Raw genomic sequence first — 18,623 nt, 5'->3', positions numbered from 1 at the left:
CGTTTGACGTGACCGTAAGCAATGGATCTCTTTTCGATGTGTCAGAACGTTCGACTACTATAGATTGTTAGTGATTACTGACCAATCTTCTTCATCTATGCCTATCAGGCGTACATGTGATTCCCAAATATACAAACCATTCGTATACGACTACCTTTACATTACAAGTTCACTGATAAAGATAGAGAGGAATATCCCAGATTCCAGTTATGACTCCATTCTCATACGCGTCCCATTCCACGTATGAGCTTGGTGGTCCCTACCGTACATCCCAGGATAGTACACCACTCCGGATGGTATGACGCACTATCCCTTCAGGCATTCACAAACTCTTTAATAGCTCACAAAATAGTTACATATTATATATATTATTTTCATTTGAAAAACAAAAGAGAAATTAACAATATAAGGTTGAGAATAGATATCCAGTTTCCTACCATGCAAGTGTGGCCACCCGGCCTAAAATAAATAGCATAACAGAAACGTAAACAGCGCCTCGCGCTAACAGAAAGGAAATAAACATGCAACCAATAATATTATCCCTGGATATCTGTTCACCAACCTACACACAACACAACAACGTAAAATGCAGACATCACCCCTCGGGTGTGACTCTGACATTTTACCGTTTCATACCCTTTTTCCCTTTTTCCGATTTTTACAATTTTCAATCTCTTCAATAAAACATCTATTTTCTGATATTCATCAACTCAACATGAGTTAATTGAATAGTAAATCGTTTTTCTAACTATGAAATTCATTTCTATCAAAAATCTCGAAAAAAATACAAAACTTATATTAAAACAGGGTCCGAGCGGTGTACAGGACCCAACTGGCAGAAATAACCCGATAAAATATCCTACCCACATATAATTTGTTAAAAATACAATTAAACATATCAAACATGCAATTTCTGGCGTGAATTTTTAAATAACATAAGAATTCTATATTTTTGGAAACTCACCACAAATTTTTAATAAAATCGTAAATGCAATTTTCACAATCTACGATTACTAATAGAAATTGAGAGTTCCTTACAATGTCTAGGCGAAAAGATCAAAGCGTGTGCTCGAAAATCGAGGCGATCGACGCGGAAATCGAGATGGATCGAACTTCGAAGCAGTTGATTTTCGAAACCGGCCCGGTGGTTTCAAAGATCTCGATGTGCTCGTCTCTTCTCCCTTCTACGGCGAAAGACGGTTTGACCCCGAAATCGATGAAATTCGAGGTTGAAGTTTTGGAAATCCACGTATATACGTACGGCTGATTTTTGACGATACGGGTTGAAAAAGACGAGAAAACGGAAGGAATTTGATTGGGTTATGTAGAGAATGAGGCTGCGGACGTTTCTCCATTCTGCATCGGAAGACAATTTGACCCCGAAACGGACGAAATTCGAGGTCAAAGTTTCGAAATTTCCGTATCCAAATACGGCTGATTTTTGACGATATCGGGTGAAATAGAAAGTGAAACGAAGAAAGGTTGGGTGGGTTTTGTAGAGAACGTAGCTGCGGACATTTCTCCCTTCTGCGTCGATCGTCGACGGCGAGTCATTTGTGAGAGATCTGAGGTGGAAGAAAAAAGAGAAAAAAAAAATTCGTTTTTATATCTTTCGGCCGTATGGACGCATTGGGGAAGATGAGTTTATAAAAAAAAAATTAAAATATTATTTATATGAAATTTGGGACGAATTTTGTATTTCGCCTATTGTTTTGATCGACGATAACTTTGTCATTCGGACTCGAAAAAACTAAGAATGAATACTCTATTTCGCCTAATTTTTCGTTCCGGATCTAATGGTGTAGTCAATTTCTAAAAAGTATATCTCTATCAAAAATTTACATTTTTGGCCTGAGGTGACCCCTAAACTTGATGTCGTTTTCGTTTTTGACGATAATTCGACTCCCTGATCTCCAAAAATGACAAATAAATAATTCATATTCAATAATTTTTTTGTTACGAACCCAATGGTATAATCGAATCTTACTAATTCTTTCTCTCACAAAAAGTCACTATTTTAGCCTGGTCCGATCCGGCAATCGAGGATTTTGCAACTTTTATATTCGGACTCGCATTTGAGCGTGCTTACACGCTAAACTATGTTTTCCGATCATTTTGAATCTAATGGTGAGGTTAGATTCCATTAAAAATGATCAGAACAAGGTCCTACAGTTTTACCCTAAGTCCCACTTTCAAGATTTTCTTACAATTCCACTATTTATTTTTTTCCTCGAGATACGAATTAAAAATTCGGGGTGTTACACTGATCCAGATTTATTTTGTTATTATAATGTTGTGGATCTCCTACTTGTGCAAGACGACACTTTAAATTCCAATTTGTTGCATTTTGGCTCAAAGAAGTAATCATTTGATATTTTGGCTCAGTTGATTTGTTATTATTTTTCTGCATTTTGGCTCAAAGAAGTAATCATGTGATACTTTGGCTCAGTTGATTTGTTATTATTAGACACATCATCACCTGCAAATAACGAATATAATTATAATTAATAATTAAATAAAACAAGCATCATTTTTAAAAATTTAAGATAACATTTAAAAAAATATTTCTTGTAATAGTAGTTTGCCATGAGCATGCTTCTTAACATTCTATATAATATTTTGATGTGATTTTTTTTAATAAATTAATAACGTTGGTTGTAATCAATTAAAAAAAATGTAGAACTTACTTATATATCTCAGCATATACAATGTTTTTTATATATCCCACTTCATCATCATTGGCAAATAACGGCTTTATAAGAAATCTTGTTGTTGATCTGGAGACACCCCTTGACATTGCCACATATAGTTGTCCATGTGAGAAGACTGGCTCTGGCAAATATATACCAATATGTGGTATAGTTTGCCCTTGTGATTTGTTTACAGTCATAACAAATGCCAATCAGATTGGAAATTGTTTTCGCTTGAATGTAAAAGGATATTCCTCATTCTCCGCTGGATATAATGGAATTCTAGGTAGAAAGACTTCTCTTCCGATGTACTGTCCAACAACAATCTCTGCATGTATAACATTTTTCTCGAAACCACGACAAATCAGGCGTGTCCCATTGTAAAGTCCGTTTGATGGATCTAAATTTCTCAATAACATAATTGGACAATTGAGTTTCAAGACTAATTTGTGCGGCGGGAGTCCATTAGGTGTCTGCCCATTCAAAATCTCTAACTGATATTTGTTATTAGTCTCATCTACAGCACTATCAAAACTATAGTAAATAACTTCATTGCCGAAAAAACTTTTAATGACCAAACTGTTCAGATCATCAACATACTTATTCTTCGTAGCCAACAATGCCCGTTCTGTTATATATTTTGAACAATGACCCTTTTCATATATGGAAGGAAAAACTATATCAATAAGTTGATGCTTTGATTTCTCATCTTCATATTTAATCAACATGTCATTTGGAATTTTTATAACATCTTCATAAATTGTTTCCTCAATGCCGTCGCCAATACGTAATAGTAAATTACAAAAAATCTACATCACTTTTAACACGCATATTTTTCTTCAATTGAATTTTTTCCATATTTGGCCATAAGTATGATTTTACTAAACTGGAATCTATCGCTTGTGTTCTTGTAGCTCGACGTACAACAGGAAGAACTTGCCTGAAATCCCCACTAAAAACAAGTACCTTACCTCCAAAAGGTAACTGTGAATCCATAATATCTTGTAAAGTACGATCGAGAGCTTCAATTGCTAGTTTCTTCGACATAGGAGCTTCATCCCAAATAATTAATTTTGTCACTCTTAATAATTCAGCGAGACTGCTTTGTTTGGGAATGCCACACATACTCGAATGATTAACAATCAAAGGTATTTTAAATCTTGAATGTGCTGTTCGACCCCCAAGCATAATTCCTGCAGCTACACCCGATGTTGCTATAGCTAGAGCAATGCTATTAGTTGATCTCAAATGAGCAAGTAATGAACGATATAAGAAAGTTTTCCCGGTTCCACCCGGTCCATCAACAAAGAAGACACCGATTTTGTTACGATTAATTCTATCAATGATAGTAGTAAAAGCGTCCAATTGTTCTGAATTAAGAAGGTCACATGCAAGAAGATCATCTGGTGGTGTGAATACTGCCATTTCATCTTATATATCTTTTAATCGACTGATTCCATCATTACTTGGCAAGTTGAGTATTGACAAATCATAATCTTTAACTTTTTTTCCCATACTTTCAAGAAAATTATTTATATCCTTCAATACTTCTCGACTTAGATATTCAGCTGGTAGAGTAGCAGACTTACAATAATCTTCAGACATAGATTGAAAAAAGGTTTCCCATAACAACTTGACGTTATTTGGTTCACAATACGCTAATATTGTAGCAAATAGTCTTCGAAGTGCAAATGGCATCTGATATAATACTGCTTCTTCCAAACAACGAAAAGGACCATTATCATTCTCCAAAATACCATGTATTTGAGCAGCTTCTCGAAAAGTATTATAATGAATTCCATCGACAGTTAACAAATAATCATATGATATCGGACCCCGCACATGGTTTAAAAGCATTCTCAAATAATACCTTTCTCCTTCAGATGGATTTGCTGCACTAACTCGACCAATCGCACGTTTTGATTTTCTCATAGTCCAACTTTTTGAGGTTTTATTCCAGACGTAATATTCAGGAAATTCTCTGTAAAGATATTTTCGAGCATCTTGATCACTGACATTCATATTGAAGAATTCTGTTAACATTGTTCGTGCTGGAAGGTCTTCGCAAAGTAACCGTGTCAAGTCTTTATTTTTCCAATATGTGACAAAATTCTGATTTGGTAGGTGTAATTGCAGAACTGTAATGGACAGGTAAACTTCATTTAAATGGAACTCATATATTCTCCACATTGCTTCTGGTGGAGAAACCCAACGAGCATCTTGATAATTTCGAATTTCATCAACCCTTGCCTTAGAACCATCTGAATCTATATGTACGGCTATACGATCATGCCCCTTGTAAATGTACTTATATAAGTACTTAACAGCAGATATGCTTGAGCAAACTTCAACGTTTATGTGACAATTGTACCTTTTCAGAAGGTATGGATTGTAAGGCACAACCCATCTATTATCGAGATACGCTCTCCGAACTTCTACTTGACATCCATTATTTCTTCTTCGATAAATCGGATAAGAATCCTTTGCTTTAGTTGTTCTTTCAGAGAATGATCTTGGATAATGAAATTTACATTTTCCTTCTATCATGCAAGGGGAACTCTTTCTCAAATTGCCGCATGGACCATGCATCATATGCTTTACGACTCTCGCATAAAGTACGGGGTCCATATCTTGATTTGGTATTTCTGCCGTAACAATTTCATCATAATCTGCTGGAGTCAATACCTTATCTATATTTTCTAAAATAATCAAGAAATGAGCATGCGGTAGACCTCTTTTTTGAAATTCAATAACATGAACATGAGCAGCAACTTGTCCAAATATCTGATCCTTGAATAATATTTTCTTCAAGTCTTCGATCTTTGATCTAAATACACGAGTTGTCAGATCTGGTCTGTTAAAAGGTTTTTCCAAAGGTCTTAATCTTGAAGTTATATCTTCCCATTCTGGATTACATGTGATTGTGAGAAAAATGTCAGGCTTGCCAAAACGATGTACCAAGGCCATTGCATTTAAATATCGCTGACGCATATCACGAGGACCACCAACAAAAGAAGCCGGGAACACAACTTTTTTTCCCACTTTATCACCCCTAACTTCACCAAGATTCACACTATCCACTATACCTTGATATAATTCAGAACGAATTTTATCTTGATATTTGTAGTAGAAATCAAGTCTTGTTGTTTCGATCTTGATATACATATCAACCACAAATTGTTGAAATAGACGTCCACTGTATAATAATACTGTTCTAAGATGATCTCTTATTTGAAATAGGTAGCAATAGTATTCTCTACAAGAGACGCATCTGACAGCTTCTTTGACAGTATCTATAACAGAGACTTGTATTAATTTATTTAGATACAAATTTTGCAAAAAAAAATAAAAAAATTTATATTTATGTTAAAATTAAAAATTTATAAATGAAAATTTTTAAATAGGTACCTTGTTCTTTACGTAAGAGTTCATCAAAATCTTCAGATATTGGTTGTGTAATATGTGATACTGAGGACTCAGAACATGCATTATTCTTATTTCCCTTAGACTTGCTTATTCTTTGGTGCCACCATTTTCGCCAAGAGGAAACAGTAAAGGATATTGTAATGGGTCGTAGCAACCATAATATGGTTGTACTTTATATGAACTTCCTCCATGACCATGCACCATTATGTCCCTTTCATATCTTCCCTCCAAATTATTTCCCTCAACCCATACCGCAACAACTTGTAAAACAGATGGAGTATTGTAAACACGTTGATCTAAACCACAATCTCTTTTGATTATGATTGTATGATCTTCTAACGATGATAGACTCCTTAAACTCCTTAAGAACATAGAATACGGATCCATATCAAGGATTGATATTAATTTTTATATGATTTGAGCTTTCAAAATTGGAAGATGGTACGTTCTATTCATAACCTCATTTTCAGTATCATAGAAATATAATTGAAGAAACTTAGCATGTCCATCAGTTGGTATCAAACTGGGTACATAATGATAAACCTGACCCTGAACTTTGAAAGTATATACACCACCCTTCTTGTTGGCCAGTTCTTTGTCTACCTTAGCACCCATTGATGTGAAAGCGAAAGCACTATTATAAGCACGGACAAATTCTTGAAATTCCTTAGATTCGTCTGTTTGAGAAGTAAACAAGTCGAACAATTCCATAGGTATGGGATTGATATTCAATACAACTTCGCCATTGCAACAACAAAATGATGGAGGTTCAAATTTCAACTTTATAGCACAACAATATTTACAATATCCACTTGTCTTAACTACATGCACCTCTTTAAACTCCGGTATCATTCTCTTTTTCATGTGTTTGGTACCACCTTCTGAAGAATGTGTAACAATATTTTTATTTTTTGTTGTACCACCTATATACATCGAGAAAAACTGATTAATTTATCTTTTGTTTATCATTTGTCAAGCTTTAAGATTTATTGGGAACATGGATATTATTATACTTAGAATAGTATGAGACTACACCTTGGAAGGGTGTCATCAGAGAAGAGTTGGACAAGATGATGCTTTGTCTATTAATATTTAATATATCGTCGTTATTGTGATCAATATTCTGAATTCTTTCACTGGTGCTATAATAATTCATCATCCTTTTCTTCAGTAGTTCAGCTCTGCTATGATCGTCCATCCTAGCATTTCGCTGACGAGCTTGAATACGTCGTAACTCTTTTTATATATGCGAATTAAGAGTATATAGTTTAGAATTAATGTAATTGAAGTATGATTAATAGCAAAAGAATCTAATAAAAATTATTGATTAACAGCAGAAGAATCTAATAAAAATTTATTGCTTATGTTGCTCAGTTGAAATTTTGCAATATTATTTATTAACAAACGTAAAATCAATGACTAAGAAATAATTAATATAATTGTGTTACAACATATAATAACATATAACATAAATAATAAATAAATGGTAAATGTTGACATACAAATGTAATATGTATCAATAAGATGATTTCATTATTATCCCCATTAATTCAACAAGAATTAATGATTTGTAATTAAGTTTGAACATGCAATTAACTATTTTGATTGAACGGAACTAATTTCCACCACAATCATATATCATTTATCATTTACCATTTTAATTTTAATTTTAAATTAATAAATAAAGAAAAATAAATAATAACCTTTTTTTTCATTGTTTGTAACATTCCCATGATTCTCCTTGGAATTAAATATGCTTGCATGATGAGAACTTTCAGCCATTATGATCGTATTGTAGATGACAAAGATAAAGAGTTCCTGCAAGAAAATGAAATTAATATATTATTATTTTAATATTTTATTATATTTATTTTTAATATATATAATATATAATATATTTATTTTATTTTTTTTATTTTTAAATAGCCCAATTATATAAACAACAAGAACAATTAAAATAAAGAGAATCTAGAATTATTAGAAATATAGAGAAATATAGAGAAATATAAATGATTAGATAAGAATGTGATAATTGAAATGGAACATTGAGCAGAACACATACAACAAAGACTATATTGGGATAGAAAATGATACAATTATATAAAAACAAATAAATTTTTAGCATGAACATAAAAATAGAATACGAATTATAGACGAAGATTGATGTAGACAAGAACCAAATGAGTAAACAATAGGCATCATTTTAGTGGCTTAATGAAATAGATTGTAGATTGTCATTAAAAGTATTATGGATATTTCTGTTAGTATTCACTACAATTTCTATTTCATCTTTCATACATATACATAATAACAATTACATTACAAATTTTTGTTATAATACTATTGCATATTCTTTACATGACGTTATGTGACTCTAACAACTTAAAGTTGTCTGCAAAATGTTCGAGTGGTGCACCAACGACAACATCATAGTTAGAATACTTTTCTTCATCTTTTTTCTTATTCTGATTCTGACTGGTTTGGAGATTTGCGACGCTATGTGACTCTAACAACTTAAAGTTGTCTGCAACACGTTCGGGTGGTGGACCAATGACACATCATAGTTAGAATACTTTTCTTCATCTTTTTCCTTGTTCTGATTGGTTTGGAGATTTGAATCATTGAATTGGACATATTGCTTAGATAAGATTCTTTAATAGAAATAGGTTGATTTGTGCTAGACATAGGTTCCAAATATCGATATCGAGAGTGCGCTACTCTTTTACGAGCTGTTGTCTTGAAGATGGCCATGTCCTACATTTGAAAATGATGTTATGAGATAGTAACGACATAATTTGGTAAGAATTATATACCACCTAAGATGGATCTTAATTTTTATGTCCTACCAAAAAATGTTATTCAAATCTATCAGAAGTTTGAGTTAACATGCAAAAATTACATTTGAAGAATGTAACATGAAAAATTTCTTGATCTTAGTTTCTTTAATTGACTATCAAGGTATGGGGTGTCATCGGTTGGATTCTCGGATTTCGCATAATGGAATCCCCACGATTGATAAGGTTTGCAGACCCTAATTGATGAAAACAAATTATTTTTAAAAAAATCAATGAATCGGCTCTCTAATTTTGTATGTTCATAAAACTAAATGTTGTGATAGGTTTCAAAGCATGTTTTTTTTTAAATCCCATGTTTTATTTAATTTAAAATTAAAAAAGAAAAAGAAGAAAAACTTCTATCTAGTTAATTTATTTTTTCATTCCCATGGAAAGATCAGAAAGGAAAACAAAACAAATCAGAAGAACCCCCAAATAAAATCCATAGAGATCCCAGAATCTGTGATTTTAACTCTTTATGTATCATCAAAAGAAACAGAATCAAAAACCAACATCTCAACAATTTTCTACTTCAACTCTTTATGTAACATCAAAAGAAAAGAATCCACAAACCAACATCTCAACATTTTTCTCTACCTAATCACATCCAAAAAAAAAATCCAAAATAAAAAATTCCTAAAATTACCCAAGAAGTTTTTACACTTTCAGAGAAATTTTGCAATTTAGGTCCCATTTTAGTGAAATCCATATTACTATCCAATAAAAAAAAAACTATTTAATTATTACATTAAAAAATATTTTTTCAAATTTCATATTAAACAATAAGAATATAGAGCTGTAAAATAGAGGGATTGAATATGTCTATGAAGAAAATGTGTTTTCTAACCAAAGCCTACTTATTAGAGGGCATTTACGTTGTCTAATGTTGGTACCCAACTACCTATATCAAAATCAGTTCTTATGGACACAATAAACCTGAAAATAAGTTTATTGGGAAGCAAATAGAGTATCAAAAATTATTTTTGAAACCAAGTAAAAATTAATATAAGTACCACAAATTAAAAAGGAAATAATGTGAAAAAGTTATAACTATTTGTATTTCAAATCAATTTATTGCATCTCATTGAATTCTAGGTTGATAGGAAACCATACTTGGTAAGTTGAGAATTGAGAAAGTTGTGCAAAGGAGGGCATCCCAGATTTATGTAACAATACCATGTTTTTCAAATTTGGAAACAATAATTAGCTTTTGAGGGAACACAGATTTTCCTAGTAATAGGAAAGCTTGAATCAAATAAGATCCCAAAACAACTCGTAGGCCTTAAGGGCACATTTAGTATGCTCTCACCTATTGAATAATGTTTTTTGGTTTAATTGAGAAGTTGCAGCAGAAAAGGAGATGAACTAATGAATTATATTAATTGAATAATATGAGGGGTTTTGTTTTTAAATAAGAGGGAAGCAAGTTTCTTAAGAAATACAGCCCAAAAACGAACTTCAAGAAGGAAGCAAGTTTGATAAAAATAATAATTAGATTAAACACACACCCAGACAAACACCCACACACACACACACAAGAGGGAGAACCAATATCTTGCAATATTTACCTTTCTTTGATAAGAGGAATTTGTTGACCTTTGGCACCTATCAATCAATTTTTCACAAAAATAGAGTTTGTGTGGCTGCTCTAGCATTATATATGATTTTGGTTACGAACCCAGTATTGATGATTATAAGGTGGTAAGAATTGTCTACTTTGATTATGAAGTTGATGATTCTGAAGTCCAAATCTATACATTTGGAACAAATTCATGGAGAAAGATCCAAGATATTCCTTATTACACTTGTTATAAAAGAGTATCAGGGATACTTGTGAATGGGTCTCTTCATTGGGTTGCAAATCGTCATCCTGATTCAAATTTATACAAATTAATTGTTGCTTTTGATATTGGGGATGAAGAGTATCGAGTGGTGTCACAGCCCAACAATTTGACTGATGAGTTTCACATGAATGTCGAGGTATTGAGAGGATGCCTGTGCATTCTTAGTAATTTCTATAAGATCTGTGTTGATGTATGGGTGATGAAGGACTATGGTGTGAAGGAATCTTGGGCAAGATTATTCACCATTGCACAACTAACAGTTATTAAGTCTTTTGAGTACTTGAAACCATTATGCTTTTCCAAAAAGGGTGAAATTATTCTGGAAAAGGATAATAAAGGTCTTATTTTGTATGATCCACAACGTGGAAGGGCTAGGAATCTGAAGATTGATGGTATTCCAGATTGATTTGAAGGAGAGACATATGTGGAGAGTCTTGTTTCTTTTCCAAAAAGGGTGAAATTATTCTGGAAAGGGATAATAAAGTTCTTGTTTTGTATGATCCACAATGTGGAAGGGCTAGGAATATGAAGATTGATGGTATTCCAAATTGGTTTGAAGGAGAGACATATGTGGAGAGTCTTGTTTCACTCAAATCGGGTACTTATGTGGGGCGAGAACAAACTTGTGGGGACAAATATAAAATCAATGTTGAGAATTAACCAAAAAGTAGCAAACATCTATAGATTGGATCACTAAATTTCATCCAAAGACATGAACAAAAGTACATAAATCTAATATAAAAAAAACTCCAAATCTGGAGAACAAAAATATTCACAAACATATATAGATTGGATCACAAAATTTCCTCATAAAACATAAATATCTCTAAATCTGAGGGAGGGGGGGGAGGTCATCTTCAAATCAAAACAAAAAGTTGTCTCTTGACAATCTAAAATGCTTAAATTTCAAAAAGTACAATCAAAGACACGAACAAGAAATAAATAAATAAATAAATAAATAATAATTAAATGCAAATAGAAATCATTACCATAGATGAAATTATTCGTGAAACAAAATGTTATTTTTGATCTCTACGCCCAAATATAATCTGAGACAAAATAAACCATACAAAATGGAAATTAAACTAAAGAATCAGAAATCGGAACCACGTGAGAGAGAGAGAGAGAGAAATACATGGTTGATATGAAAACCGTAAAGCAGATGAAGACAAAAGAATTGATGGAATCATTCTCAAACCTCACTATCCACAAATCCAAATCATAATTCAACAAAACGATTTAATTCCCTCAAACAAAACAAAAAAGTAAAAAAATTTTGGAAATTCTTAAAGTGATGGATTCATCCATTTATGGTTGGTTGGTTGTAATAGATTTAGAATATTTTCATGAAAAGTATGGAAATAAAACCATGGAGATGGCTCTAGAGAAAAGTTTCAAAAAATCTCAAGACACTAAAAAGATCACTTGCCACACACATAGGGTTCAAACAAGCCATGTGTTTCTTTAGTATCCAATGCGGAAAAAAAAATGTTAGCCTCATCCAAGAAGAATAAGAAGAAGAAAAATAACTTGAAATAAAGTTGAAAGCTGTATCCAAACATGGGTACAATGTAAATGATATCAAAGGTGGAGAATTATCATCAATGACCGTAAAAATGACTCCATAAAAGATCGAGAGTGATCATTGCTTAAGGTTTGAATAGATATGGCAAGCTTGTTTTTACCAGCCCTATAAATATAGATATAATCATATAGGGGAACATCCTAAGGCGTGTTTTGGTTGAAGTTCAATAGAGTTTGTTTATTTGTTTCAAGTTTTTGAGTTTGACATCCAAACGATGAAAAAAAAAATTATTTTGAGATTTGTGTTGCTGGCAGCAACATACGTATTAAAAAAAAAAAGAATTAGGTGGTGTTGTGTTGGCAACATGTTGTGCGTGGCAACAACATGACAATATAAAATAGAGTGGAGGTGTAAGGGTGTGTTTGATTAATGGGAAATCATTTTCCAGGAAAATTATTTGCCCAGCAAATGATCTGATATAAAACCAAATGCTATTTTCGATCTCTACGCCCAAATATAATCTGAGAGAAAATAAACCATACAAAATGGAAAGTAAACTAAAGAATCGGAAATCGGAACCACGTGAGAGAGAGAGAGAGATAGAGATACGTGGTTGAGATTAAAACTGTAAAGCAGATGAAGACAACAGAATTGATGAAATCAGAACCACGTGAGTTCCATGAATAAAAAGTTGTATTAGTGAAACTCAAAATTAAGTTTCACATGAACGTAAATGTTTTCACATATATCTATTTTTATAATCATCAATGACACCCTTATTGATCGCCACGTAAGAATTCATAGACGATGGGAATGTCGTCACCATTCGATCTATTGTACTATTTAATTCCAATAAATAAATGAATTTTTAATTTTTAATTTTTAATATGGAATATGGAAGTATGAGTTGCAATTTTCACAACTCTATTGCTGTAAATTAATTAATCAGGTTCATTTTTTGGGCAGCATCATCACTTTTGTCAGTAGTTGGTAATTGGAATTGAACTATTAATTGGTAATTGGTTCTACTTTTTGTTGTATGCATTCTCTGCAGGTCGAAGAAGATATATATATAATGAGTAAAGAGAAGTGAGCAACAAATATAATATATATATAGGTAAAAAGTGTTTGATTGAAAGATTGAATAAATTAAGAGAATCAGCAAGGCAGTTTGGTAGAGTCCCATACTTGCAAAAGTTAGTGTGACATCCAAACGATGGAAAAAAAAATATGTTAAGGGAACATCCTAAGGCGTGTTTTGGTTCAAGTTCAATAGAATTTATTTATTTGTTTCAATTTTTTGAGTGTGTATTTATGTTTCTATGTTATTTCTACTTGCAATTTATGGAGTTAGAAGTTTATGGGTGTATAACTTTACAAAAAAACTGATTTAGGAATTAAACTCATTCTCAAGTAATGATGTGGGTCGACATATGCAAATCAGAAATCATAAATTATAAAAAGAAAAAATTATTGAAAAAAACATATCTCAGACATTTTTCGAATATTTAGTTATTAAACTAAAAAAATGACCGGCAAATAATAAATTAGGATACATAAGAAAAACCTTATCACATATGCTAGAAATCCTATGTAAAAAAAAAAAAATAGGGAAACAATTTTGAGTTCTCAACATATGCAAATTAGAAAAAAAAAAAATATAAAGGAAAAATATTAATGAAAAGAAACATATGTCAGACATTTTATCAAACGGTTGGCATGCATATATATACTTAATACTTAAGTATGAAAGAATTAATATTCAAAATGCATATATTGTAAAGAGATCAATAAAAGAGAAACTAAAAGAAAGGAAAAACAAAAAATAAAAAAATTAGAACTTGTGTTTAAATCTCTTACCAAAAAATTGGTGGGATGGGAGGTCGAAGTTGATTGATGTTGATGAGAATATTGGATGAGAGAGAAGATGAGAAGATTGGGTGAGGAGATCTGAAAAAAAAAAAATAGGGAAAGAATTTTGAGTTCTCAACATATGCAAATCAGAAACAAAAATTATAAAGGAAAAATATTAATGAAAAGAAACATATGTCAGACATTTTATCAAATGGTTGGCATACATATACTTAAGTATGAAAGAATTAAATATTCAAAATGCATATATTGTAAAGAGATCAATAAAAGAGAAACTAAAAGAAAAGAAAAACAAAAAATAAAAAAATTAGAACTTGTGTTTAAATCTCTTACCAAAAAATTGGTGGGATGGGAGGTCGATGTTGATTGATGTTGATGAGAATATTGGGTGAGAAAGAGAGAAGATGAGTAGATTGGGTGAGAAGATGAATTTTTTAAAATAAGGAAAACAAAATAAATCAGAAAAACCCCCAAATAAAATCTATAGAGATCCTAAAATCTGTGATTTTAACTCTGTATGTATCATCAGAAGAACCAGAATTCAAAAACTAACATCTCAACATTGTTCTACTTCAACTCTCTATGTAACATCTGAAGAACAAAAATCCACAAACCAACATATCAACATTTTTCTCTACCTAATCACATAAAAAAAAATCCAAAACAGAAAATTCCAAAAATTTTTCAAGAAGTTTTTACACTTGCAGAAACATTTTGCAATTTAGGTCCCATTTGAGTGAAATCCAGATTAGTATCCAATCAAGAAAAAAAACTACTATGACAAAGAGAAACATAGAGATCACAGAAATCCAAATCCAAACCCTAGAAATTAGGTTCAAACAGAAACTAAATTGAAGAACTGAAAGATTGAGATTTTAAATCTTACCTGATTTCTCCAATAAGTAGAAGCGTTATGAAGTAATCGTAATAGACTCGAGCCCTAGAGATCGAATACTTGTTGATTGTTGATGAGGAGATTGGGTAAGAGAGAAGATTTGATTGTTGTTTGTTGATGAGGAGATACGGTTGTTTGAGTATATAGATTCGAAACAACGTGCTCTCCAAACGGTTGCAGTCGAAAAGATGCAAAACGTTTGGAAAAAAAAACGGTTGTAATCGAAACCGAAAGTTGTATGGATTAGCGGAAAATGGGACCAATTAGAGTTTCTTCCTGAGAGAGAGGAGAAGGAAAGTGAGAGATCACGAGAAGAGACGAAGCTCCGTACACGATCCATGAGAAGCTTGCGAAGTCTGGCAACCAATCGATTGTAGATTCAGACCGATTTGGAGATGGAGGGATCGTATCAGATTTGATGAGTTCGAAAGGTAAGAGATCAGAGATTTCAATGGAGGAGATTGAGCTTTCTTCACTTGGAGTAGCAGTTTGAACACCATCGCTACTTCTCCCAGCCATCCTGTTTAATTATTATTATTTTTTTCTTGTTTTGTTTGTAAGAGAAGAAGAAGCTGGTTCAGTTGAAATTATGAAAAAGTCCATGTTTTTCATTGGAATCACGTTAAGGGATAATGTTTTCATGAAAACCAGAGTTACTGAATAAAGGTAATCCCACTTAGTGAAAATGCCACGTGGAAAATTTATTACGCCATGACCATCCTGTCCGTTAAGTTTGAAATGTATGATTGGTGATCCTTATCATTTAATTGAGAGCTTCTATTAGCGCACTAACTTTTACTTATAACAAACCGTCTATATACCAAAGGGTTTGTGTGTTGAAAGTGAAAGTTGGTGTGATAATAGAATATCTCTTTCATTTGGATATCTATCGATCAGTGTGCGATTTCCCGGGAAAAAAGAAGTAAGCTCTTAAAAGAGGCGTCTTTGAAATCTCTCTTCAACAAGAAACAGAGTAATCGAAACGTTTCGATGAAGAAACAGATGAGAAGGAATTTAAATGAGTAAAGGTTATTAGTGTAGAAGATTATAAAATAAAGGATATTATTGTCATAATAAAATAAAATAAAGGGTATTATGACAATACCTAAGAAATCTGTATTTTTTTCCTTTCACCTTAACTGTATGTTTGTTCTTGTTAGAACAATATTCCCACATCGCCTGTGGGAGCCCAATCCGTGAGGCTTAAAACGAGAAGGCACTTACCTTATGACATTGATTTATAGGTGAATTTCTGCCTATGGGTCTTGGGCCGCTCGTTGTCTGTTTGGGCTGGTTAAGCCATTTGACTAAGTCTGCTTCGGTTTCCTTTTCTGTTGACCATGACTTGGAGGATGAGTTAGGCCCATGGACCTAAATAGATAGATATTGATTTATAGGTGAATTTCTGCCTATGGGTCTTGGGCCGTTCGTTGTCTGTTTGGGCTGGTTAAGCCATTTGACTCAGTCTGATTCGGTTTCCTTTTCTGTTGACCATGGCTTGGAGGATGAGTTAGGCCCATGGACCTAAATAGTTCCCTCATTCCTCTGGATATTGATAGATTAGACAAATAAAAAATGAAGGGTATTATTGTCACAATTAAAAAGTCGTACCAAAAGCAATCCTCTTTAATAGTAGGTAATAGATGAGTGAGGCTACCGTTACTATCATAGTAAGATTTCAAATCTTATTAAGGGTCATGGGGCCCACATGAACTGCAATGTTGGCCAAATAACTCCTCAGCCCTGCAGAGTTTCAAGAGCTAAATTAACCAGATTTCAGAATAAATAAATAAGAAAAAAATGAATACAATGATTAAGGCTTGAATCTTAATCCAGTTTGAGAAAAGTGAGGCTCTAGGGCAATCTAGTTGTGCATTAGCTCAACATCAGCTCGAGGCTACATTCATCGTATAAGCATTTCTTGCATAATAAGACAAGAAATTTAAAGAGATCTGAGCTCTTCTCTCAATCAAATTCATAAATTTTATGTGATATTTTGAAATACTTAACAAAAAGGAGGTCTCAAAACAAACATTACTTAACTAACTTACCCTCAAATAATGATATTTCATAATCCCATTAAATACATTGAGACATTATTAATCCAACTCAAATGATACTTTTAATGAAACATTGGCACAATCCCCAAAGGTTGAGTTAGTAGTCCCACGAGTAGTTTCACAGCCATCTTGCATTTGACAAGGACCTATCATATGGCGAGATCTGTTGAAGAAAATCTCTCTATAAAACTCTTACGCCGGTTGAGAACTAAACGGATCCTGTACAACGCTACAGAGCATGGTTTTTAAACTTGTCCGAGACCGAGATGTATCACCCGAGTTAACTCGGTATCAGAGCTGAACGAGACCAACTCACAGTTATTTTTTGATCGAATTTTACGTCTCATGTTCAATTTTTTGAGTTATCTCACGAGACGTCTCAAACGTATCGGAAAACTCCTCCGAGATGACTCAATATCGGAGCTGAACGAGACGAGACGCAATACCGAGTTTAAAAACCATTCTACAGAGGGCTACATGATAATTAAGGAGGATCATATCATTCTATGGCACTAGTTTTTTTTTGGTTTTTTTCTCTTTCTAGAGTGGCCATCTGACCTTGTCCATAACTGCCATTCCAAAAACACCCCTCTATTACAAGCTTTTCATTACCTTTATGTTTTAAAACATGTCAAGTTGAGTCAACTCAACTCGATTTTGCTATGCTTTGAGTCAACGGTTAAATCAAATGCAGGATAAGTAAATCATCACACACTAAAATAAGACTTTAATTGATCAATTACAAGAAACAAAATTAAGTCTACTATATCCGTCCATAAACATCTAAACATGATTTATAAATAGATTATAACATTAAACATGACTCATTGGCCTAAATGGTTCATCCCTCCGTAAGTGGAATGGGTTCAATCAACAACAACCTGACTCGATCCTTGGTTTCTCGATCTGGAACACCATGACCATCTCCATACTGGTACATGCATTGTGACGTCCTCACAGTATTGACTACAGCATTTATAAATGGCTGATGAAAGGGGAAGAAGAAGCAACACCATCATTGTTCATCTTTTTCATGTTTCACCTATTATGTGTTGTATGTGTTCACGAGCAACTTCCTCAGAATGCTAGCATCGTGCATATAGCACTGGATCGATTTTGGAACATCACCTCTTGCGAGCTCGGCCTATGGTTGTTGAAGTATAAACAATGGAATTTTTATATAAAATATAATAAAATCTTAAAAATATTATCATAAAAATGACATTACATGATATCGATAAAATCCTTACTTTTTTGCACTAAAAAATAATATGATTATCTTTTAAGGACATTCATGAAAATAAAATATAATTAATTGTATGTGATGGTTGCTAATGACCCATTGAACTCTCTTTTGTTAGCATATCCCTTGTTATAGTAGCATAGCGATGAGTCATGTCTTAATATACGTGAAATTATAGTCTCAAAAAAACACTTTGAGGCACAACTTCCAACGTACTGCTAAGATTAGAATGTA

The 18,623-nt window shown here is 32.8% G+C and overlaps 2 protein-coding genes and 1 long non-coding RNA gene across 4 annotated transcripts; 1 reads left to right on the top strand and 2 right to left on the bottom strand.

Annotated features, from left to right (window-relative positions):
- Window positions 1-4,121: 4,121 nt before the first annotated feature.
- Window positions 4,122-6,827, bottom strand: LOC147404634 (uncharacterized). Its single transcript, XM_086437873.1, has 3 exons — window positions 6,665-6,827; window positions 6,099-6,158; window positions 4,122-5,983 (listed from the first exon to the last, which is right to left on the bottom strand). The coding sequence occupies exons 1-3, from the start codon at window positions 6,825-6,827 to the stop codon at window positions 4,122-4,124; spliced, it is 2,085 nt and encodes a 694-aa protein (XP_086293999.1).
- A 989-nt stretch (window positions 6,828-7,816) lies between these two features.
- On the bottom strand, window positions 7,817-14,818 carry LOC147404632 (uncharacterized). Of its 2 annotated transcripts, XR_015177233.1 has the most exons (4): window positions 14,525-14,818; window positions 14,180-14,269; window positions 11,784-11,843; window positions 7,817-7,934 (listed from the first exon to the last, which is right to left on the bottom strand). It is a non-coding gene; the product is annotated as an uncharacterized LOC147404632 (long non-coding RNA). The 2 variants fall into 2 exon arrangements; XR_015177232.1 differs by lacking the exons at window positions 7,817-7,934; window positions 11,784-11,843 and adding an exon at window positions 12,819-12,840.
- Window positions 9,114-11,454, top strand: LOC147404633 (F-box protein CPR1-like). Its single transcript, XM_086437525.1, has 3 exons — window positions 9,114-9,136; window positions 10,633-11,197; window positions 11,242-11,454. Exons 1-3 carry the CDS (start codon window positions 9,114-9,116, stop codon window positions 11,452-11,454), a joined length of 801 nt encoding a protein of 266 aa, XP_086293651.1.
- Window positions 14,819-18,623: the final 3,805 nt, after the last annotated feature.

Source organism: Akebia trifoliata, chromosome 4, assembly GCF_017979445.1.
Source record: "Akebia trifoliata isolate Shusen 1 chromosome 4, ASM1797944v1, whole genome shotgun sequence".
Classification (NCBI taxonomy): Eukaryota; Viridiplantae; Streptophyta; class Magnoliopsida; order Ranunculales; family Lardizabalaceae; genus Akebia; species Akebia trifoliata.
Note: the sequence above shows the minus strand (reverse complement) of the source record. Positions and strands in the feature narration are given on the sequence as shown.

Bases quoted from the DNA above. Each gene is read 5' to 3' on its own strand.
- LOC147404634 (XM_086437873.1), bottom strand. From the start codon at position 6,827: ATGGAATTGTTCGACTTGTTTACTTCTCAAACAGACGAATCTAAGGAA. The intron at 6,159-6,664 runs GTCAGGTTTATC...CTGAGTCCTCAG, and splicing joins ATATACTTTCAAAGTTCAGG to TATCACATATTACACAACCA. The intron at 5,984-6,098 runs GTACCTATTTAA...TCTCTGTTATAG, and splicing joins ACTCTTACGTAAAGAACAAG to ATACTGTCAAAGAAGCTGTC.
- LOC147404633 (XM_086437525.1), top strand. From the start codon at position 9,114: ATGGAATCCCCACGATTGATAAG. The intron at 9,137-10,632 runs GTTTGCAGACCC...TTACGAACCCAG, and splicing joins GAATCCCCACGATTGATAAG to TATTGATGATTATAAGGTGG. The intron at 11,198-11,241 runs TGATTTGAAGGA...TGTTTCTTTTCC, and splicing joins AGATTGATGGTATTCCAGAT to AAAAAGGGTGAAATTATTCT.